Source organism: Pan troglodytes, chromosome 20 (assembly GCF_028858775.2).
Source record: "Pan troglodytes isolate AG18354 chromosome 20, NHGRI_mPanTro3-v2.0_pri, whole genome shotgun sequence".
Lineage (NCBI taxonomy): Eukaryota > Metazoa > Chordata > Mammalia > Primates > Hominidae > Pan > Pan troglodytes.
The window spans coordinates 50325171-50349009 of record NC_072418.2 but is presented as its reverse complement, the minus strand read 5'-3'; the positions used below and the strand labels follow the sequence as shown (position 1 = coordinate 50349009).

At 55.5% G+C, this 23839-nt stretch overlaps 1 protein-coding gene across 15 annotated transcripts; it reads left to right on the top strand.

The window, feature by feature from the left end:
- The first annotated feature begins 1817 nt into the window (after positions 1-1817).
- MEIS3 (Meis homeobox 3) lies at positions 1818-18666 on the top strand. Of its 15 annotated transcripts, none has more exons than XM_063800794.1 (14): positions 3296-3660; positions 3798-3938; positions 4060-4232; positions 4446-4605; positions 4707-4757; positions 6674-6724; positions 6910-7059; positions 12236-12347; positions 12536-12684; positions 14369-14445; positions 14660-14718; positions 14826-14909; positions 15271-15337; positions 18237-18666. In XM_063800794.1, the coding sequence occupies exons 2-13, from the start codon at positions 3834-3836 to the stop codon at positions 15318-15320; spliced, it is 1221 nt and encodes a 406-aa protein (XP_063656864.1). In that variant the 5' UTR covers positions 3296-3660; positions 3798-3833; the 3' UTR covers positions 15321-15337; positions 18237-18666. The 15 variants fall into 15 exon arrangements, 13 of the variants coding, with proteins under 13 accessions (XP_016791828.1, XP_016791827.1, XP_016791825.1 ...); XM_063800795.1 differs by having other exon boundaries at positions 3307-3660; positions 3794-3938; positions 6961-7059; XR_010153591.1 differs by having other exon boundaries at positions 3323-3660; positions 3794-3938; positions 14162-14445; positions 15271-15426.
- The last annotated feature ends 5173 nt before the right edge of the window (positions 18667-23839 follow it).

Below are 23839 nucleotides of genomic sequence, written 5' to 3'. Positions count from 1 at the left end.
ACACCCCACACACACACCATACACAAAAAACACACACCACATACAACACACACCGCACAGGTACGCACACACCACACATACACCACACACACAAAACACACACGACACCCCACACACACACCATACACAAAAAACACACACCACATACAACACACACCACACAGGTATGCACACACCACACATACACCACACACGCACACCACACACACCACGCACACAAAACACACCACACAGTAACACACACATCACATACCACACACACCCCACACAGGTACGCACACACATGCCACACACACATGCCACATACACCACACATGACACACACACAAAAACACTACACACACCACACACACACACCACACACACACCACACACAAACACACACCACACACAAACACACCACACATACCACAGTTACGCACACACACACCACACACACACCATACACACCACACATGCAAAACACACACCACACACACAAAATACACACACCACACACACAAAAAAAATCGCACACCACACAGGTATGCGTACACACAGGTACACACACACAACACAGGTACGCACACACAGGTACTCACACACACAACACAGGTACGCACACACACACCACACACACAAAACACACACCACACAAAACACACAAAACACACACCACACAAAACACACTACACACCACACAAAACATACACCAAACACACACCCCACACATGCACACACCACACACACAAAACAAGTACACCACACATACAAAACACACGACACACACAAAACAGACACCACGCACACACACACGTGCACACACAACATATACGCCACACACACCACATACACACACACCACACACACACACACACCACACAGACACCACACACCACACATACAAAATACACTACACACACAAAACACACCACACAAGGCACATACACACCACACACAATACACACACACATGCAAGCACACACACACATAGGCGCAGGCACAGGGGCCCCTGTCTCCCAGAGGAGGGAGGGAAAGGGGTGAGGGCAAGAAGAGAAGCTAAAATCTAAGCTCTGGCTTCCTTCCGGCCTCCTGTCCTCTCCTCTGATCCTGTCCCATAGGAGAGAGGTGGGGAAAGGGAGAAAGAGAGAAACAGAGGGAGAGAGAGGTGAGGGGGGAGAGAGACAGAGGGAGAGAGGTGAGGGGGAGAGAAACAGATAAAATGGGAGGTGGAGGGGAGAGAGAGAGGAGAGAGAGAAACAGAGGGAGAGAGAGAGGGGGGAGAGACAGGAGAGAGAGGTAAGCAGGGAGAGAGAAAAACAGGGAGAGAGGTTGGGGGTTGAGGGAGAGACAGAGAAACAGGGAGAGAGAGGCGGGAAGAGGTGGGAGAAGAAACAGAAAAAACAGAGAAAATGAGAAAGAAAAGAGACAGGGTGGGGGGAGAGAGAGAGGGGGAGAGAGAGAGAGAGAAGAGGAGAGAGAGGAGGGGGTGAGAGAGACAGACAGAGGCGGGTGGCTGCCGGCAGGGGGAGAGGGCGACCCCGAGCGGGGTGGGGGAGAGCGACCCGGAGCGAGCGCGGCGGGAGGGGCGGGGGCCGAGGAGGACGAGTCTCAGGGAGACTCCGATACAAAAGCCGCCGGGAGAGGCCGCGGGCCCGGGCGGGGCGGGGCGGGGCGCGGCGCGGATGGGGAGGGGAGGGGAGGGGAGGGGAGGGGAGGGGAGGGAGAGGACCCGCCGCTCCAGCCCCGCCCCGCCCCGCCCCGCCCGTCCGCTCGCTTCGGCGGACAGTGGGTTAAGCATCTCCGCCGTGGAACTTCCGGATGTGACCACAGAGAGGGAGAGACCGGGAACGGGGAGCGCGGCTGCCAGCACCCCTGAGCCGCCGCCGGACCCTCCGTCGCCCCGGGCCGCCCTCCGCCCCCTTCGGTCCCCGGTGTGTCCGTCTCGGGACGGTTCGATTCCCTCCAGAGCCGGGGAAGGGACGGGGGGCGCCCAGAGGAGGGGGCCTCGGGCGCCCCGCCTGCGCCTGCTGCCCCCGCCCCGGCGGCGATGCGCTCCTGGCCGTGACCCCCGCTGGGGGCGGGGGCCGGGGTCCATGCGCGGAGTCCCCACCCGGCCCGGCGCCTGCCGCTGACGGCGGCGGGGGTGGGGGGGCGCGCGCCCGGCCTCCTGCCCACCCCCTGGCGTCGACACCGCGGGCCGTCAGGGGCTGCGGCCCCGGGCTGCGCCCTCCCCCGCGGCCAGGCTCTGGAGGGACCCAGGAGCTGCCGCCGGCCTCAGCCCATGGCCCGGAGGGTAGGTCTCAGGGCGGGGACCCCGCGTCCCGGCCGCTTCCGCACCCCCTGTCCCTGCATCCCCCCCTCTCCGGCGCTGGCCCCCATTAGCCCATCCGTCCTCTCCACCACCTCGCTCTCTCTCTGCCCCTCCCTCCGCCCCTGGGTCTCCCAGTCCCTGTGTGCCCCCTCTCTGCCCCCAAGTGTCTCCTCTTCCTGGCCCTCGGCCTCGCCTCCTCCCCACCGTTTAGCTTCTCCTTCTCCCTGCCCCGAGTCTCTCCCTGCCTCTCTGCCCCCTCTGTCTGCCCCACTCTCCTCCTCCTTTCTGCCTCTCTGTCCCCCTCTCTCTGTCCCTGGTCTCCCCCCTCTTTCTGCCTTTCTATCTCCCTCTCTCTGCCTGGGTCTCCCCCCTCTTTCTGCCTCTCTATCCCCCTCTCTCTGCCCTCCCGCACCCGCAGTCTCTCTCTGTTCCTGGGCTTCCTCCTCCATCTCAGCCGCCCGCACCTCACCGTCCCCCTTTTTTTCTGCTCTCCTCCGTCCTTCCCTTCGCTCTACTTTTGTTCCAAGCCGCCCCTGCCTCTCCAGGGCTAGGAGTGGGACAGGGGTGGGAGAGGTGGTCTCACCAGGCTGCTGGCCCCACGGAGCCTGTCTCCCTGGGGATGGGAACGGGGATAGAAGACAAGGGAGGAGGCGCGCGCCCGCTTTGGGGGTTCCGGGTAGGCTGTGAGGACTGCTTTTGGTGAGAGTGCCTTGAGCAGCGGGGAGCAGTTGGATTCAACTTCAGGGCACAGGAGAAGTTAGGAGAAGAGGGAGAGGGAAAGAGTGGGACACGCAGAACCAGGGTGCCCAGCCAGGCGAGGGTCGGAGGCAGGAACGTTCTAGCCTCTTCCCGTGCGAGTCCTGCTGCCTCTTTGAGCCTCCGTGTCTTCATCACTGAGGAAGGGATTTGACCTGATGAGAGGAAGGTGCCCCTGGCTTCCCAGGTGCATGGTTCTGTGACGACAGGACGCGGTCGTCCTACCCCATAATGGTGTTTCTCTTGGGTGCGCAATCGTGTCTGTATGGTGGCGCGGAGTGACCCTCTCCGGCAACAAGTGCTCACAGCATGAGCCAGGCCCTGTGCTAAATGCCTCATTCATTCATTCATCCATGTGCCAAATGTCTCAATCATGCATTCATTCTTGTGCCTGGTGTTGGGCTGTGTGCATGTGTGTGTGCATGTGTGCGTGTGGGGGGGGGGGGATTTGGGTGTGACTGACACATGAGTGTGCACGTGGGTTGGTGTGTATGGCTGTGTCTACATGTGTGGTAGATTCACGTGGCGAGTGGAGTGTGACATGTTGTTGAGACCTACTCTGATGTGCTTATCTGCCAACTGTGAAATGAAATAGAAGACAGGGAGGCTTCGTATGTGTACTTTGTGTACAACAATGCGCGGTTCCTACAGGAGGTGTCCATGGATCTCCCTCTCTGTCTGTCTCTCTCTCTGTCTCTGTCATCGTCTTCTCACGCCACTTTCTCCATCTCTTTTCCCTCCCAGCCAGACCCTGCCGTCTCTCCCTCTGGGTCCTCCTGCCCGCATGTCAGGAATCTCTGCCTGGACGGGGTCCTCACTCCCCACCGAGGCAGCTCCAGGGGACCTGGAGGGCTTAAAGCGTGGGGGCTCAGACACCTGGGGACCACAGGCAGGTTTCTGGGACACAGAAGGGCATCTCCTGGGTTCCAGGATAGAGAAGCTCCTCAGCTGAGTCTCGGGGTGCTGACCCCTCCCTGGGGCTCCGCCCTTCTCTTCTCACCTTCCCCCAGTATGATGAGCTGCCGCACTACCCAGGCATCGTGGATGGCCCCGCAGCCCTGGCTGGCTTCCCAGAGGCAGTGACCGCAGTACCAGGGCCCTATGGCCCGCACCGGCCTCCCCAGCCCCTGCCCCCAGGCTTGGACAGCGACGGCCTGAAGAGGGAGAAGGATGAGATCTATGGGTGAGTGGGGCCGGGTCTCAGGCTCCTGTCTCTCTCTCTCTGTCTTTCTGCTTCTTTGCTCCCTGGGTCTGCTTCTGTCTCTCTCTGTGTACGAGCCTCTGTCTCCTTTCCTCTCTGGGTCTCTTGTCCCCTCCCAGCTGTTCTGCATCTTGGCAGCCCCTCCATCCACCCCCCGGCCTCTCCCTCAACCTCTCTCCTTTCCTGCCTCCCCAGACACCCGCTCTTCCCCCTCTTGGCCCTGGTCTTTGAGAAATGTGAACTGGCTACATGCTCTCCCCGTGACGGGGCCGGAGCTGGGCTGGGGACACCCCATGGAGGTGACGTCTGCTCCTCTGATTCCTTCAATGAGGACATCGCTGCCTTTGCCAAGCAGGTGGGCACCTCCCACCCACCACACACCGAATCAGAGAGCCAGCGAGGAGGGGTGGGTGGAAGGCGGGATATCCCCCTGCCGGCCTCTCTCTTCCCTCCCAGGTTCGCTCTGAGAGGCCCCTCTTCTCCTCCAACCCAGAACTGGACAATCTGGTGAGACCCGAGCCCTCCCCCACACCCCCTCCTCCAAGGGGTCTCCTTCCCTGATGCCCCATCCCTGGGGTTGGTAGGGGGGGTGCAGAGAGAAGGCCACCTGGTCCATGTTCCCAAACCGTCATGATTATTGCCCACGTGCCGTGTGGTACAGCCTAGAGTCTGAGAACGGGACCCATGGCCCGAGTTCAAATCCCAGCTCTGCCACTCACCAGCTCTGTGACCCAGGGCAAGTCACTCTGCATCTCCGTGCCTTGGTGTCCCGTCTGTGAAGTGTGGCTGGTAGTAATGTCTGTCTTGGAGGGCTGCTGTGGGGATTTAATGAGTGAATGCGGTTCAAGTGTGTGGAACAGCACCTGGCACAGAATAGGGCTCAAAAAGTGTCTGATGTTCCATCCGTCAGAAGATCAGCACCTATGCCAAAGTGAGCGCAGGGACTGCTGCCCAAGGAGAGGAGGCTGGGTGCGGCAGCTCACGCCTGTAATGCCAGCACTTTGGGAGGCCAAGGCCAGGAGATAGCTTGAGGCCAGGGATCGAGACCAGCCTGGGCAACGTAGCGAGACCCCACCTCTACAAAAACATTTAATTAACGGGGTGTGGTGGCGTGCACCTGTGGTCTCAGCTGCTTTGGAGGCTGAGGCGGGAGGATCGCTTGAGCCCCAAGAGGTCGAGGCTGTAGTGATCCTTGATCAGCTCCACTGCATACCAGCCTGGGCAGCAGGGCGAGACCCTGTCTCTCATAGATAGCTAGAGAAAGAGAGAGAAAGAAAGAAAAAGAGGGCCGGGTGCGGTGGCTCATGCTTGTAATCCCAGCACTTTGGGAGGCTGAGGCAGGCGGATCACAAGGTCAGGAGTTCGAGACCAGCCTGGCCAACCTGGTGAAACCACTTCTCTACTAAAAATACAAAAATTAGCTGGGCGTGGTGGCACTCGCCTGTAGTCCCAGCTACTCGGGAGGCTGAGGCAGAATTGCTTGAACCTGAAAGGCAGAGGTTGCAGTGAGCTGAGATCCTGCCACTGCACTCTAGCCTGGGCAACAAGGCGAGACTCCATCTCTTAAAAAAAAAAAAAGAAAGAGAGAGAGGAAGGGAGGGAGGAAAGGGGAGAGAGAGAGAGAGAGAGAGAGAGAGAAAGAGAGAAGAGGCCAGGCATGGTGGCTCACGCCTGTAATCCCAGCACTTTGGGAGGCTGAGGCAAGCGGATCACCTGAGGTCAGGAGTTCGAGACCAGCCTGGCCAAATGATGAAACCCTGTCTCTACTAAAAATACAAAAATTAGCTGGGCACAGTGGTGCACACCTGTAGTCCCAGCTACTCAGGAGGCTGAGGCAGGAGAATCGCTTGAACCTGGGAGGCAGAGGTTGCAGTGAGCCAAGATCACACCACTGCATTCCAGCCTGGGCAACAGAGCAAGACTCCATATCAAAAAAAAAAAAAAAAGAGAGAGAGAGAGAAGAAAGGAGGGAGAAATACCCAGCTTCTCCCATCCTTTGCTCCCCAAGCTCTTGCCAGGGCTTCCTACTGGCCAAACCCTTTGGCAAGTGTTCTGGGAAATGTAGCTTGCAGGTGGGTGGGGCCTGGAGCTGGGGGCCAACAGGCGGAGGGTGGGAATGCCAGTCGGCATGGCTCGGCTCACCTTAGCTCTCCCCCCTTGTGATGGGCCCTTTTTCGTCTCTTGCTTCTCTCAATCTAACATCCGCTCTTTCCTTAATTCTGGGCTGCATCTCTGTTCTCTCTTTCCCCCTTGCACCTGGTGTCTTTGTCTCTCTTTGCTGCATCTCCCTGTCCCTGTCATTTTGTCTCACTCTTTCTGTTTCTCTGTGTCTCCTCTTCCTCCTTCTCTTCCTCTTCCTTCTTCCTCCCTGCTCCCTCCCCCAATTCCCTCTGTCTCCCCCCACCTCCCGCCTGCGTTTTCAGATGATCCAGGCCATCCAAGTGCTGCGGTTCCACCTGCTGGAGCTGGAGAAGGTGAGCGCGTCTCACCTCCCCACACCCTCACTTGCCCCTGTCATCCCACCCCCTCTCGTCGCCTCTGCCCCCCACCTTCCAGCTCTCTCCCCACCGGAGTTGAAGCAGAATGCCGCCCCCGTCCCTGAGCACCCCAGCCCTGCCCCCCCGGGTGGCCCCCCCCCAGTACCCCGGTGCCCCCCCAGGTCCACGACCTGTGCGACAACTTCTGTCACCGCTACATCACCTGCCTCAAGGGAAAGATGCCCATCGACCTGGTCATCGAGGATCGGGACGGCGGCTACAGGGAGGACTTCGAGGACTACCCAGCCTCCTGCCCCAGCCTCCCAGACCAGGTGGGCCCGGGACGGACACCAGGCATCGTCCTGCAGCCACAGCTGTGCCTGGACGCCGCATGAGGGCGCATGTGCACTACACAGCCTCGGACGAAGCCACAGTCAGCCTGATCACAGGGCACGCATATGCACACAGCCACACACCCACTACACAACAGCTACGCAGACTCGGATGCGGCTGGGCGACAGTGCACACACACACGCACACCAGCGGCTGCAGATGCCACCCACAGACTCAGCTACACCCACACAGGTCCACATACAGCCACACCAACTCAGCAACAGCCATTTCTGCTCACAGCCAGACAGTAGCATCCACTGTGTACTCACACATGCCCCCCAGCCCAGCCATACGACAGCAGCATAGAATACACAGCCGGGTTCCGCACGCCATTCTCAATTGAGTATGTGTCCACTGCATACACACACCCGCTCCAGCCACACAGATGGACATAGAGCCAAACAGCCCTAGGTACTGCCCGGCAAACTCAGATATAACCACACTTGGGCCCGGACTGACCACGGTGCCCTCTTGCACACACGTGACCCTGGCCACATCACAGTCGGGCTGCAGCCGAGATCACACGCACACACCACTCACAGCCACATGGCCCCAGACTCATCCACGCAGACTTGGAAACAGACTCACAGGCTCAGATGCGGCCACAAAGAATCAAACCCAGGCCGGGTGCGGTGGCTCTCGCCTGTAATCCCAGCACTTTGGGAGGCCGAGGTGGGTGGATCACGAGGTCAGGAGATCGAGACCATCCTGGCTAACACGGTGAAACCCCGTCTCTACTAAAAATACAAAAAAAAAAAAAAAATTAGCTGGGCGTGGTGGCGGCTGCCTGTAGTCCCAGCTACTCAGGAGGCTGAGGCAGGAGAATGGCATGAACCCGGGAGGTGGAGCTTGCAGTCAGCCAGGATCACACCACTGCACTCCAGCCTGGGCGACAGAGCAAGACTCCATCTCAAAAAAAAAAAGAAAAGGATCAAACCCAGCAAAGCAACTCAGTAAGGTGGCACCATCTCAGACGCAGCCTCACTACAGTTTTATCCACTTAGGACACCAGACGGCAAACACACACAGCACAGCCGTGTGGATCCCAACTTGCCACAGCTCCATACAGAGTACAGGGGCAAAGCCTTGAGAAGTCGCATGAGAGCCACACTCAGGCAATCCTACTGTCAACACACCTGGCAATGACATCTTCACAGCACACGCACACCCCCTCCACACCACCTCAGATACACTCCTATGACGACCACGCCACAGCCAGACCCACCCAGACACAGTCCCGGAGACATTTTTTTTTTTTTTTTGAGACGGAGTCTCGTTTTGTCACCCAGACCGGAATGGAGTGCAGTGGCACGATCTCGGCTCACTGCAAGCTCTGCCTCCTGGGTTCAAGCTATTCCCCTGCCTCAGCCTCCCGAGTAGCTGGGACTACAGGTGCCCACCACCACACCCGGCTAATTTTTGTTCAGTACAGACGGGGTTTCACCATGTTGGCCAGGCTGGCCTCGAACTCCTGACTTCAAGTGATCCTCCCGCCTCGGCCTCCCAAAGTGCTGGGATTACAGGCATGAGCCACTGCAGCCGGCCAAGTCCTGGAGCCTTATACCCACTCGCACAGGAATCGCAACAACAGTGTCACAAACAGGACAACCAAACCTTCAAACTGCAGTCACAGAAAGGAAAATGTAGCCTGGTGATGGCTGGGTGCAGTGGCTCATGCCTGTAATCCCAGTACTTTGGGAGGCCGAGGTGAGCAGATCATCTGAGGTCAGGAGTCCAAGACCAGCCTGGCCAACATGGCAAAAACCCGGCTCTACTAAAAATACAAAACTTAGGCCAGGTGCAGTGGCTCACGACTGTAATCCCAGCACTTTGGGAGGCTGAGGTGGGCAGATCACGAGGTCAGGAGTTTGAGACCAGCCAGGCCAACATGGTGAAACCCCGTCTCTACTAAACATAAAAAAAACAAAAAATTAGACGGGCGTGGTGGCATGCACCTATGATCCCAGCTACTCAGGAGGCTGAGGCAGGAGAATTGCTTGAACCCGGGAGGCGAAGGTTGCAGTGAGCCGAGATCACGCTATTGCACTTCAGCCTGGGTGACAGGGCAAGACTCCGTCTCAAAAAAACAAACAACAACAAATTAGCTGGGTGTTATGTCGTGCGCCTGTAGTCCTATCTACTTGGGAGGCTGAGGCAGGAGAATCACTTGAACCCGGGAGGCGGAAGCTGCAGTGAGCCGAGATCTCGCCACTGCACTCCAGCCTGGGCGACAGAGTGATACTCTGTCTCAAAAAAAAGAAGGGTGGGAGGAGGCGTGGTCACCAGAACTGGAGAGAGGAGCAGATTGCTTGACAGCGGCTAAGATTTTTGGTAGAAGAATACAGTTAATCTAAACCACTTGGCAGATTTAACCCAACCTTAAACTGAAAAACAAAGAACTGTTACTGCAGTCCATATGGGTGAGCTGACCTCCTGGGGCACAGAGCCGGGTAGAGGGTAAATCCTACCCGATTGTTGAGTTCCTCAAAGTGTGTTGGAGTTTGCATAAAGAAACTGTGAGGCTGGCTGCAGTGGCTTCATGCCTGTAATCCCAGCACTTTGGGAAGTCAAGGCAGGAGGATTGCTTGAGCCCAGGAGTTCGAGAGCAGTCTGGACAAACTGTGAAATCCCATCTCGACAAAAAATAAGAAAAATTAGCCAGGCGCAACTGTAGTTCCAGCTACTTGGGAGGCTGAGGTGGGAGGATTGCTTAAGCCCAGGAGTTTGAAGCTGCAGAGAGCTAAGATTGCACCGCTGCACTCCAGCCTAGGTGACAGAGCAAGACTCTGTCTCTTCAAAAGAAAAAAAAAAGATAAGGCCGGGCACGGTGGCTCACGCCTGTAATCCCAGCGATTTGTGAGTCTGAGGGGGGTGGATCACAAGGTCAGGAGTTTGAGACCAACCTGGCCAACATGGTGAAACCCCATCTCTACTAGAGATACAAAAAATTAGCCGGGCATGGTGGCACGCACCTGTAATCCCAGCTACTCGGGAGGCTGAGGCAGGAGAATCGCCTGAACCCAGGAGGTATAGGTTTCAGTGAGCTGAGATCATGCCATTGCACTCCAGCCTGGGGGACAGGGTGAGACTCCGTCTCAAAAAAAAAAAAAAAAAAGAAAAGAAAAAGATAATACAGCCCCAGACCCCCTTAGCTACAATTCTGAGACCCCAGAATCTCTGAAACTTCAAAGTTTTGGATTTTGTCCCATAAATTTAGTGCAAACTCATTTGGCAGCAAAAGCTGACCTGAACTAATGAGGGGCTATTTATAGCCTTTATTTATTCCACTTAGTTAAATACTCATCCATGTTGCTATGGAAATGTTTATGAGTTTGATGACGAGGTTGTGCCCCAGACCCTGCCTAGGATGGTTGCGAACTGCGTGGTGTATGCGCTGATTTATTGCCTAGAAATGTGAAATGGGCCTGGCGCAGTGGCTCACGCCTGTTATCCAAGACTTTGGGAGGCAGAAGTGGGCGGATCACTTGAGCCCAGGAGTTCGAGACCAGCCTGGCCAATGTGGTGAAACGCCGTCTCTACTAAAAATATAAAAATTAGCCAGGCGTGGTGGCAGGCACCTGTAATCCCAGCTACTCGGGAGACTGAGGCATGAGAATCACTTGAACCTGGGAGGCAGAGGCTGCATTGAGCCTAGATCATGCAACTACACTCCAGCCTGGGCGACAGAGTGAGACACTGACTAAAAATAAAGATAAAAATGTGAAATGTTCTGAATCCTGAGACACTTCTTGCCCCAAGGATTTTAGATAAGATGCCATAGACCTGTGTAAGGTCATCTTGTTTGAGCCCCTGTGTAGACAAACTCATCATTGAATACTGGCCACACACCGTCAGGACTATTATTGTCCTTCATTTTCCTTTTCTTTTTTTTGAGACGGAGTCTCACTCTGTCACCCAGGCTGGAGTGCATTGGTGTGATCTCGGCTCAATGCAAGTTCTGCCTCCCAGGTTCATGCCATTCTCCTGCCTCAGCCTCCTGAGTAGCTGGGACTACAGGCGCCCGCCACCACGCCCGGCTAATTTTTTGTATTTTTAGTAGAGACGGGGTTTCACCATGTTAGCCAGGATGGTCTCAATCTCCTGACCTTGTGATCCACCCGCCTGGGCCTCCCACAGTGATGGGATTACAGGCATGAGCCATCGCGCCCGGCCCTTCTTTTCCTTTTTCTTTTCTTTTTTTTTTTTTTTTGAGACGTAGTCTCACTTTGTCGCCCCGGCCAGGCTGGAGTGCAGTGGCACAATCTTGGCTCACTGCAACCTCCCCCTCCCAGGTTCAAGCGATTCTCCCGCCTCAGCCTCCCGAGTAGCTGGGATTACAGGAACCCACCATCATGCCCAGCTAATTTTTGTATTTTTGGTAGAGACAAAGTTTCACCATGTTGGCCAGGCTGGTCTTCAACTCCTGACCTCAGGTGATCCGCCTGCCTCGGCCTCCCAAAGTGCTGGGATTATAGGTGTGAGCCACCGTGCCCAAGCCAGCCTAGTTTTTGTATTTTTAGTAGAGATGGGGTTTCACCATGTTGGCCAGGCTGGTCTCGAATGCCCGACCTCAGGTGATCTGCCTGCCTCAGCCTCCAAAAGTGCTGGCATTACAGGCGTGAGCCACCGTGCCTGGTCCTGTCCTTCATTTTCCAGTTAAGGAAACGGAGGCTCAGAGTGGGGAAGTGACCTGCCCAAGATCACACAGCTAGGAAGGAGGCAGGGACTGGCTGCCCATCCAGGAGTCCTAGCTCCAGAGTCCATGCCCAAAGCCTTGGCACTAACTTTTTTTTTTTTTTTGACACGGAGTCTTGCTCTGTCACCCAGGCTGGAGTGCAGTGGCGCAATCTCGGCTCACTGCAACCTCTGCCTCCCGGGTTCAAGCAATTCTCCTGCCTCAGCCTCCTGAGTAGCTAGGACTACAGGTGCATGCCACCACACCCGGCTAATTTTTTGTATTTTTAGTAGAGACGGGGTTTCACCATGTTAGCCATGATGGTCTCGATCTCTTGACCTTGTGATCTGCCCGCCTTGGCCTCCCAAAGTGCTGGGATTACAGGCGTGAGCCACTGTTCCCGGCCGCCTTGGCACTAACTTCTAACTCTTGTTTTCTAGAATAATATGTGGATTCGAGACCATGAGGATAGTGGGTCTGTACATTTGGGGACCCCAGGTCCATCCAGTGGGGGCCTGGCCTCCCAGAGTGGGGACAACTCCAGTGACCAAGGTGAGAATCTTGGGAGGTGGAAGGGAAACATGGGAGTCAACCAGAGGATTGAAGTTAGATCGCAAGTAAGACTTGTAGAGGGGCAGAGATGGCTGGGGTGTGGAGTGGTGTCTTGGGGGAGAGTTCTGGGGCCCTCTGGTCCTCCACTCTTCACTACCCACACACACAGCATGCCTGCCTTCCCTCAGGAGACGGGCTGGACACCAGCGTGGCCTCTCCCAGTTCTGGTGGAGAAGATGAGGACTTGGACCAGGAGCGACGGCGAAACAAGAAGAGGGGGATCTTCCCCAAGGTGGCCACCAACATCATGCGAGCCTGGTTGTTCCAGCACCTCTCGGTGAGAGCCCTGCTGCCCGGGTGCAGGATGGGCATGGAGAGAGGGAAAAGGGTGGACCACAGAGACCGAAACCCCAGAGAAACCCAGAAGTGGGAGACAGACGGTGGGAAATTTTTCGAGACTCTCATGGAGGTGGAGAATTGTGACAGGAGCCAGCAGCACTGAGTGTCACCTGAGAGCAGGTGCTGCTCAGGACACTTAACTCACTAAGTCCTCCCCGCAAACTGTCCATTAACCCGCGCATCAATCATCCACCTGCCCACCGTCCACCCAGTGTACCCTCGGAGGGAGGGGCTACTATTATCTCCATTTAGCAGGTGAGGAGGAGACTGAGGAACAGAGAGGTTAGGAGACTTGCCTAAGGTCACACAGCCAGAAGTGGATTCAAATGCAGGCAGTCTGGCCTTAACCACCGCACCATACTGCTTCCAGGACAGAGGAGAAAAATAGAGCCAGGAAGAGGCTGAAACAGAGAGACACAGAGATTTGGGGAGGACCAAGTCAGAGCAAGATGGAGACAGGGAGAGGCCGAGTCACAGACGGACAGAGACAGACAGAAACTCGGAGGCAGGGATGGACTGAATCCCAGAGAGAGAGAGAGATACAGACAGAAACACACACACACAGAGATAGTGAGTCAGAGAGAGAATGTGAGAGCCACAAGGAGAGAAATGGAGGGCCAGACACAGTGGCTCATGCCTGTAATCCCAGCACTTTCGGAGGCCATGGCAGGAGGATCGCTTGAGCCCAGGAGTTCGAGACCAGCCTGGGCAACATAGCAAGACCCCATCTCTAAAAAAAAAAAAATTAGCCAGGCATGGTGGCACACACCTGTGATCCCAGCTACTCAGGAGGCTGAGGCCGGAGGATTGCTTGAGCCAGGGAGGTTGAGGCTGCAGTGAGCCATGAAGGCGCCACTGCACTCCAGCCTGAGTGACAGAGTGAGACCCTGTTTAAAAAAAAGAGAGAAAGAGAAAGAAAGAAATGGATAGGGAGGGCTGGGTGCGGTGGCTTATGCCTGTAATCCCAACACTTTGGGAGGCCGAGGCGGGCGGATCACGAGGTCAGGAGATCGAGACCATCCTGGCCAACATAGTAAAACCCTATCTCTACTAAAATACAAAAAATTAGTCGGGCATGGTGGCGCGCACCTGTAGTCCCAACTACTGGGGAGGCTGAGGCGGGGAATCCCTTGAACCCCGGAGGTGGAGTTTGCGGTGAGCAGAGATCGCGCCACTGCATTCCAGCCTGGCGACAGAGCAAGACTCCATCTCAAATAAATAAATAAATAAATAAATAAATAAATGGATAGGGAGAGGGCCACACAGAGACTCTGACAGATTCAGAGAGGGAGGGCCTGGGCTTTGCTTCCCTCCCCGACGCCAGTAAAGCCCCTCCCCCACGCCACAGGAGCCCCCTCCCCCAACACAGTCTCTCTAATCAGAGCTGGCCAATTAACCTCTAATCGCTGGAACAGGCGGGGGCTGGCAGGCATGTAATTGCCCCAAGCCTGAGGCTCCCTTGGTCTCCATCCCGGGGAGCGCAGAGACGCTCAGACGCGCCGGTTCTCCCAGACGTCTGCCTGGGCCTGGGCTCCCCATCCCCCGGACCCCGGTGGGCCAGACCTTGGGGTTCAGACTGCGGCCGGCCAGGCAGGCAGAGTGACTCTTGCTGGTGGCCGCAGCACCCGTACCCCTCGGAGGAGCAGAAGAAACAGCTGGCGCAGGACACGGGGCTCACCATCTTGCAAGTCAACAACTGGTGAGTGGCCCAGGAGGGCCCGCGGGCCGGCCCGGGGCGAGAGCCCGGGCGCTGTCCGCGGTGCTGACGGAGGCCCCGAGCCCCGCAGAGCCACTGCCCCTGCTCGCCCCGCTCTGCCTCCCCCGCCGCTGTCCTCCGGCCCGCTCTGTGTTCGTCTTGGCCTCTCTCCCACTCCCTCTTTTCATTCCCCTCCGTTTCCATGACCGCCTCCCAGGTTCATTAACGCCCGGAGACGCATCGTGCAACCTATGATCGATCAATCCAACCGCACAGGTACAGGGGGAAGGCGGGGACGGAGAGCCTGGGGTTCTTAGGAGGGCGTCAAAGCCGGGTCCCGGGCTTCCTGGGGCTCAGCCTGCACCTCTGAACCCGCTTCGCAGGGCAGGGTGCAGCCTTCAGCCCGGAGGGCCAGCCCATCGGGGGCTATACCGAGACGCAGCCACACGTGGCCGTCCGGCCTCCGGGTAAGCCTCGCCCCCTTAGCTAGGCCCCGCCCCTGCGCACCATGACCCACCTGTAAAACAAAGATGCCCACCTGAGATTCAATTCAAGCGGAATACAGTGTGTCACTTGCCTAGTGAGAAGCAAGTGATGCCAAGGCAGATTTCCTGGTCCCCCATCTTTTCCTTACAACCTCACTTCTTCCAGACTTCAAGCCCAACACCCCCGAAGGCTCCACTTTTTCTTAAAGGGCCAGCACCTTCTTATGACTCAGTCTATCCTGATAGAGGGATCCCCTGGTGTAGGAAGGGGTGAGGGAGACTTAGAGGCATCTGGGGGTGCCTCTGAAAGACCCACTTACCCTCCTTTTTTTTTGTCTTCCAGGATCAGTGGGGATGAGTTTGAACTTGGAAGGAGAATGGCATTATCTATAGAGGCTGATGCAGGAGAGGTGTGAGGGTCTACGGGCTGGGGATTGTGCAATTCTCAAACCTCCATTAGACCTCAGGACTCCAAGAGTGGGCACATCCAGAGTAGTGGGTCAGCCTGGGTCCCTGTACTGTGGGTTCTCTGAGGCTTGATGGGAAGATATTCATCCATCTGTCCGTCCGTCCATCCATCCATCCATCCATCCATCCATCCTCCTCCTCCATCTATCCATCCATCTACCCACTCACTCACCCATCCATATCTTTATCCATCCGTTACTCAATTACTCATTCACCCGCAATCCATCCATCCAAACCTAGTCTACCCACCTACCCACTCATTACCCATCTGACCACACATTCACCCACTCACTCCATTCATCTCTCCACTCGCCAACCCACTCATCCATCTACCTCCACACTGACCAACCACCCACACATCTACCCATTTATCTGTGCATTCACCCACCTCCCTACCCAGGCATCCACCCACCTACCCATCAACTCACCCATCCATCCACCCACACATCCCATTATCCATATATCCACCCACGCACCACCCACTATCCATCCATCCGTCCATACCTACATACACCCATTCATCTATGATACATCTCCAAACATAAACTGAGCCCTTGGCTGGGCACGGTAGCTCACGCCTGTAATCCCAGCACTTTAGGAGGCTGAGGCAGGTGGATCACTTGAGGTCAGAAGTTCGAGACCAGCCTGGCCAACATGGTAAAACCCTGTCTCTACTAAAAATACAAAAATTAGCCAGGTGTGGTGGCATGCACCCATAGTCCCAGCTACTCTGGAGGCTGAGGCAGGAGAATCACTTGAACCCAGGAGGCGGAGGTTGCAGTGAGCCAAGATCAACCTGGGCAATAAAGTGAGACTCCATCTAAAAAAAAAAAAAAAAAAAAAAATTGAGCCCTCACTCCGTCCTGACATGCCTCAGGTAGGGTCTGGATCTTGAGAAGATTCTGGTCTTGTGGGTAAGTTGGCAACCCCAGTGACAATCCAGTGCAACAGTTCAAACAATAAAACATAGTTTCCCCATAGGAGGGAGTCATCAGCTATCTCTGGGGTATCAGGGAAGATTTCCTAGAGGAAGTGGCCTCTGGATGGGGCACTGAAGGATGAATAGGAGTCCACTGGGCAGAGTAGGGAGTAATGTGGAAGGGGGGCATTATTTGACTTTCCCAGGCCTTGAGTCTTCTGTGGCCTGGTATGATGGTGGCACTTTAGAGCATCTTCTCATTTGGTCCTTACCACAACCCCGAAAGGGGAGACTATTAACAATTTTAATTTCATAGATAAGAAGACTGAGGTTCAGAGAGAAGAGGTCACTTGCACAGGTCTACCCTGCTCACAAAAGCAGAGGGAACAGCATGTGCAAAGGCCCAGGTTGGGGAGGCAGCCTGGAGTTTCCAAAGCCCAGATCAGAGTTTGACTCTCTCTGAATTAAACCATTTGTGGCTCCCTAGTGCCATCTGGACAAAGTCCTAACTCCTTAGTTTAGCATCCATCTGTCCATCCATCCCCTGAGCCCCTCTGTACCCAGCCCTGTGCTGGGTAATGTTGGGGACACAACAGTGACCATGACAGCCTCAGCCCTGCCCTCATGGGGCACAAAGTCTAGTGAAGGGGACAGACCCATCCCCAGATGGTGATGCCCCAGAATGGGCAGGGCTGGGATGGTGAAGCCAAGGAACTGGAGGAGCTCACAGGGGGCGGGTGTTGGACCTGGGATGGGGGGAGGTGTTTAGAGAGGGCTTCCTGGAGGAGGGGGCATCTGACCCAGACTAGAGGATTCAAGGAGGGCTGCCTGGAGGAGAGGACTTTGGAGGTGAGACCAGGAGAATGGGAGGAGTGAAGCAGGAGAGGAGCATCTGCAGAGGGAATAGCACGTGCCAAGGCCAGGAGAGCTTGGAAATCTCGTGGCTGTGAGACAGCCCCAGCCCCCTACACACAAGGAGGAAGTTCTCTTTGGACTGGGTTGAGGCAGGCGGCCGGACAGGTGGCTAATGAATTCAGGGCCAGCAGAAAAGCCCTGGGGATGAGAGTGGAGGCCTGCACAGGGCTTATGCATGGAGGCGGGTGCTGGAGGCCAAGCCTGGGAGAGAGATGGGCAGGCGTATCCAGGCCAGGTAGGGCAGTGGGCGACTCAGCTCTTTCATGGCCAAGTGTGGGTAGGGATGGTCTAGGGTGAGTGTCAGGGGACCTTTGGGGTCAGTAGTGATGGAGGGGTCTTCTCATCCCACTGCCTGGCTGCCCAGTGGGCTCTTTTCTCTGCTCCTTTCTGTCTCCTTTTCTCTCCACTCCTGATCATGGCTCACTGTAGCCTCGACCTCCCCGGGTTAAGCGATCCTCTGGCCTCAGCCTCCCAAGTGGCTGAGACTACAGGCATGCGCCACCATACCTGGCTAATTTTTATTTTTATTTTTGTAGAGACAGGGATCTCGCTTTGTTCCCCAGGCTGGTCTCGAACTCCTGGGCTCAAGCGATCCCCCTGCCTCTGCCTCCCAAAGTGTTGGGGTTACAGGCATGAGTCACCGCGCCCGGCCTCCTGTCTCTCTCTGCATTTCGTCTACTTCTTCATGACTTCTCTCTCTTCCCATGTCGTTCTCTCTGACTCCCTCCAGGTCTGTCTCTGTCCTACTCTGCCTGTCTCTCTCCTTGTTCTCTGTCTCTGTCTGTAGGTCTCTCCCTCCCTCACCTCCACTCTGATTCTCTGTCTCCCTCTTTCTCGTCACTGCATCTCTTCTCTCTGTGACCCTCCCACATCCCTGTGCCATTCCCCGCCAGCCACTCTCTCTGTGTCCCCCTCACACTGGGGCTGATGAGGCCTGCACAGACGGGCTGGGGTGGGGCCAGGCCCCCTGCCCGCTCCTGACTTGGCCTCACCTCCCCTCTCCACAGACCCAGCCTCCGGCTGTGACCCCCAGCGTTACACCTGCCTCTGGTTCCCGCCTGGTCCTCCAGCTTCAGGACCCCACCTCCAAAGGCCCCTCTGCTCAACGCCTACCTCCCTAGGGCCCTGCTGGGACATGGGGGCCTGAGTGCCCATCCAAGGGCTCTCAAGGACACCGGCAAGGCCTCCAGGCCCTGAGCCCCACTTCTGCCTTCACCTCTGCCTGGGACCCGAGCTGGGCTCCTGGGCCTTGGTCCCCAGAAGATGGCGGCTAGGGCCTCGCCGCCAGGACAGAGAAGGGACGGGGTGGCTGGGCAGTCAGGGAAGGAGGGTCGCCCGGATCCGACATTTTGGAGAGATTCCTTCACCCTCCTGTCCCCCCTACCTCCCTTCTCTAATTGCTTCTTTTTTTTAATGATAAAGTCTTAAAAACACGGAGCCACCAAGTGGAGTTCTTGTGTCTATTCCAAGATTTCAAATTCTTACCAATTTGAAGCTCGTAAATCACGAATAAGAATACTGATTGGCCGGCTGCAAGCACGATGGCTCACGCCTATAATCCCAACCCTTTGGGAGGCCAAGGCGAGTGGATCACTTAAGGCCAGGAGTTCAAGATCAGCCTGGCAACATAGTGAGACCCCATCTCTACGAAGCAAGCAAATGAATTGCTTGGGCATGGTGGTGCACGCCTGCGGTTTCTGCTACTTGGGAGCCTCCCAGAGTGCTGGGATTACAAACGAGCCACCAGGCCTGGCCAAGACTCCACCTCTTAACTAGAGGGAGCTGCAGAATTCCTGCAAGAGATGTGTGTGCAGGGGAGAATGAAGACTCAGGGCCATGCCTGCGTCACTTCACCAGCTGTGGCTGTCCGATCACGTCCTCTGTCCCATGGGAAATGAGCAGGTTAGGCATGCACACCCTCACTTCCAAGGCTTCCAGACGGACGTGGGTTTGAATCTCGCCTCTGGAACGCAACAGCTATGGCACCTCGGGTTACGACTTCACCTGGCTGGGCCCCGGTTTCCACATCTGGAGAATGGGGAGAGCGGCCGTGCCTGTCTCGTAGGATGATTGTGCTGATGGTGGAGGTATTTCGAGGGACACATGGGGAACTGTGCCACGTGTGTCAGCGCCCATCACAGGCAGAGGCTGTCCTTTGTAACTAGGAAAACTGAGGCTCAGAAACCAGTGTGAGTCCCTTGGGGTTCTCAGTTTTCCAGATCTCTGTCCCTTCCACCCCCCAGAGAGAGAGACCACCAAGGCAGAGTGTGGATCGCTCCCCTGTATGGCTCTGTCTCTTTCCCTCTGGTACCTTTTTTTTTTTTTGAGAGGGAGTCTTACTTTCTTGCCCACACCAGGCTGGAGTGCAATGCTGGGATCTCAGCTCACTGCAACCTCCACCTCCTGGGTTCAAGCGATTCTCCTGCCTCAGCCCCCTGAGTAGCTGGGATTACAGGCATGCGCTACCACGCCCGGCTACTTTTTGTATTTTTAGTAGAGACGGAGTTTCACCATGTTGGCCTGGCTGGTCTTGAACTCCTGACCTCAGGTGATCCACCCACCTCCACTTCCCAAAGTGCTGGGGTTACAGGTATGAGCCACCGCGCCCAGCCATTCTTTCTGTCTCTGTCTTGTTCAGACCTTGTCTCTCTCTGTCCCCTTCCCCACTGGAAACCCACATCTTCAGGGCCTCCCCCTCCCTTCTCCTTCAGAGGCCAGGTGAGCTCTTTCCTTCAGACCCGGGCTGCTTCGTCTTGGCTCACTGCCTTCCAGTCCCCTCTCCCAAGTGCCCCTCAGCCCCTCCGCCATCCAAGCGCCCCCTTTGCCATCCTCTCCCCAGAGCCATCCTTGGACCTCTGAGTCTCTCGGGCACCCCCAACCACGTACACTGCTGCTCTGTGCTCAAGGCCCAAGGGGCACGTGTGTGGGTTTTTGAAGGACCCCGTGAAAAATGTGTTCCTGGACCCCCGGAGTCCCTTTGGGGTGGGCCTGGATGGAGAGATTTGCACAGAGACACACATCGCTACAAACAGACACACATGCAAATACGCACATGCACACTCGGAAACATACACACACATAAAGGATGCACAGAAGATATGCCACACTCAGCCGGGTGCGGTGGCTCATGCCTGTAATCCCAGCACTTTGGGAGGCCGAGGTGGGAGGATCACTTGAAGTCAGGAGTTCAAGACCAGCCTGGCCAACATAGCGAAACCCCGTCTCTACTAAAATACAAAAAATTAGCCAGGTGTGGTGGCACATGCCTGTAATCCCAGCTACTCAGCAGGCTGAGGCAGGAGAATCACTTGAACCCAGGAGGTGGTAGAGGTTGCAGTGAGCTGAGATCATGCCACTGCACTCCAGCCTGGGTGACAGAGCGAGACTCCATCTCAAAAAAGGAAGAAAGGGATGAGTGTCACAAAAAGCAGAACAGGCACAGGACGAGAGCATGGGCTGCCACTTTTATGACCTTATGGAGCCCTTCAGTAAGTGCTGTGTTCCAGGCTCTGTTCTAGGAGCCGTATACCTGGGAATCTGTGAAACCCTATGGCAGCCCCAGGAGGTGGGTGCCATCACGGTCCCCATTTCCCAGGTGAGGAAGCAGGACCAGAGAGGTGAAGTGGCTCATCCAAGGTCACACAGCTGGAGATTGTGAGGCTGGGCTCCATTTGAACCCAGGCAGCCTGGCTCCAGGGCCTGGACACTAACCACTGTGCTTCCAGCCTCTCTCTTTTTTTTTTTTTTTTTGAGATGGAGTCTCACTGTCTCTCTCACCCAGGCTGGAGTGCAATGGCGCGATCTCAGCTCATTGCAACCTCCACCTCCCAGGTTCAAGTGATTCTTCCACATCAGCCTCCCGAGTAGCTGGAATTACAGACACCCACCATCATGCCCGGCTAATTTTTGTACTTTTGTAGAGATGGGGTTTCGCCATGTTGGCCAGGCTAGTCTCGAACTCCTGACCTCAGGTGATCCGCCGCCTCGGCCTCCCAAAGTGCTGGGATTACAGGCGTGAGCTGCCACGCCCGGCCCCAGGCTCTTTTTCTTAAAATAGAATTCTCTGAAATTCTAATTTTTATTTATTTATTTAATTTTTTTGAGACAAGAGTCTCACTCTGTCACCCAGGCTGGAATGCAGGGGTGTGATTTCAGCTCACCACAACCTCCTCCTTCCAGGTTCAAGCAATTCTGCTGCCTCAGCCTCCCAAGTAGCTTGGACTACAGGCATGCACCACCAGGCCTGGCTAATTTTTGTAATTTTTAGTGGAGACGGGATTTTGCCGTGTTGGCCAGGCTGGTCTCGAACTCCTGACCTCAAGTGATCCACCTGCCTCGGCCTCCCAAAGTGCTGGGATTACAGATGTGAGCCACCGTGCCTGGCCTGATTTTTAATTTTTTAAATTGCTTTTGTTTTTGAGATAGGGTCTCCCTCTGTAATCACAGCTCATTGCAGCCTCAAACTCCAGCACTCCAGCAATCCTCCTTCCTTAGCCTCCTCAGCAGCCGAGACTACAGGCACAAACCACCATGCCTGGCTAATTATTTATATTTGTTGGTAGAGACGGCTTTTCACGGTGTTCCCAGGCTGGTCTTGAACTCCTGGGTTCAAGCCGTCCAGCCGCCTCGGCCTCCCAAGATGCTGGGAATACTGGCGTGAGCTGCCGCACCTGGCCTGATATTGTTTTCGTGACTATGATGAGAGTTTCTCTCTCCCAAAACTCCCCGGGACTCAGGTGGGATGGGTGATGGGTAGACAGCAGGAAGGACTTCAAACAATCCCCCTCCCTTGATGGCAGGTGGGGGAAGGAATATGGGGAAGGGGCAGGGCCAGGCCAAGTCTTTGAGGTCGGCTGAGAGGGGAGGCAGTTGCTTAGTGTATACCCTGCCTGGTGCTGGGAAGGGGTCCCAGCGGCTGGTACACTGGGAAGTTGGGGAGGGGACAGCTCTCCTCTTCCCCTCCTCCCCCTTTTCCCAGAATCTGGAAATGCCTCTCATTAACTTAATCATCTCTAATTAAACCAATTGGATGTGCCTGGGGAGAAGGGAAATTGGGTGGGAGGTTAATTGTAACTAAAAATATCCCCCCCACTTCCTGAGAGGAGGGAGCAGCCGCCGGACCTGCGTGTATGGTAGGTTGGCATCTCAGAGCAGGAGGGGCCCCTGGTTCAGGGGCATCCTGGGTCGTGGGGTGAGGACCCAGGGGATAGGCAGGCAGGGCTCGGGGGCTGCAGTTGGTGTGTGTCTGACCCCTGTGTGTCCTCTGGGCCTGTGGACTTGGAATGTGGTGGTCGAGGGCAGTGGTCGAGGTTGAGGGATGTCGGTGTGGCTGGAGCCACCGCCCCTGTGTCCTGTTGCTGAATGTGGTGTGTGTGTGTGTCGCTGAGTGGCGGTGTCCATCACACGTGCCTTGGTATAGGTTGTGTCTCTGTGTAGGTTCCTGTGACGATGAGACTTTTCATGCGCGTCCATGTGAAGAGACCACCAAACAGGCTTTGTGTGAGCAATAAAGCTGTTTATTTCACCTGGGGGCAGGTAGGCTGAGTCCAAAAAGAGAGTCAGTGAAGGGAGATAAGGGTGGGGCTGTTTTATAGGATTTGGGTAGGTAAAGGAAAAAGGGGGGTTGTTCTCTGGTGGGCAGGAGTGGGGGGGGGTCACAAGGTGCTCAATGGGGGAGCTTTTGAGCCAGGATGAGCCAGGAGAAGGAATTTCATAAGACAGTGACATCAGTTAAGGCAGGAACAGGCTATTTTCACTTCTTTTGTGGTGGAATGTCATCAGTTAAGGCCGGGCAGGGCATATTCACTTGTTTTGTGATTCTTCAGTTACTTCAGGCCACCTGGGCGTATACGTGCAAGTTACAGGGGATGCGATGGCTTGGCTTGGGCTCAGAGGCCTGACATTCATGCCTTCTTATATTAATATGAAAAATAAAACAAAATAGTGTTGAAGTGTTGGGGCGGCGAAAATTTTTTTGGGGGGTGGTATGGAGAGAGAGAATGTGCGATTTCTCGGGGCTGCTTCAAGCGGGATTAGGGGCGGCGTGGGAACCTAGAGTAGGAGAGATTAAGCTGAAGGAAGATTTTGTAGTAAGGGGTGATATTGTGGGGTTGTTAGAAGGAACATTTGTCATTTAGAATTATTGGTGATGGCCTGGGTACAGTTTTGTATGAATTGAAAAACTAAATGGAATAAGAGAAGGAGAAAAACAGGTATAAAAGTTCTAAGAATTGGGACGACTCAGGACATCTGATTAGAGAGTGCCTAAGGAGATTCAGCATAGTCCTGCCAGCAAAGATTATTTGTTTACTTCAGGAGTTAAGAGTGGCAGTTTGGGGATAGCACGAGGAGATATCAGCTGTGATGGCTTGGAGAAACAGTGTAAACCGGCAGTGTAAACAAGAGCAGGGCACGTATGAGTAGTTGAGAACGGTGAATAGGAGTATGACTAGACAGAAGATAGTAGGGATGACAAGTTTTTTGGGGGCACAGTCTAAGTTGGTCTGGTGTCTGGAATGAGACTGGGGCCTAATAAAAAGGATTGTCCATACAGGAGCTCAAATGGGCTGTACCCTGCAGCATTCTGAGAAGCGAAAGTGGTAAAAGTATT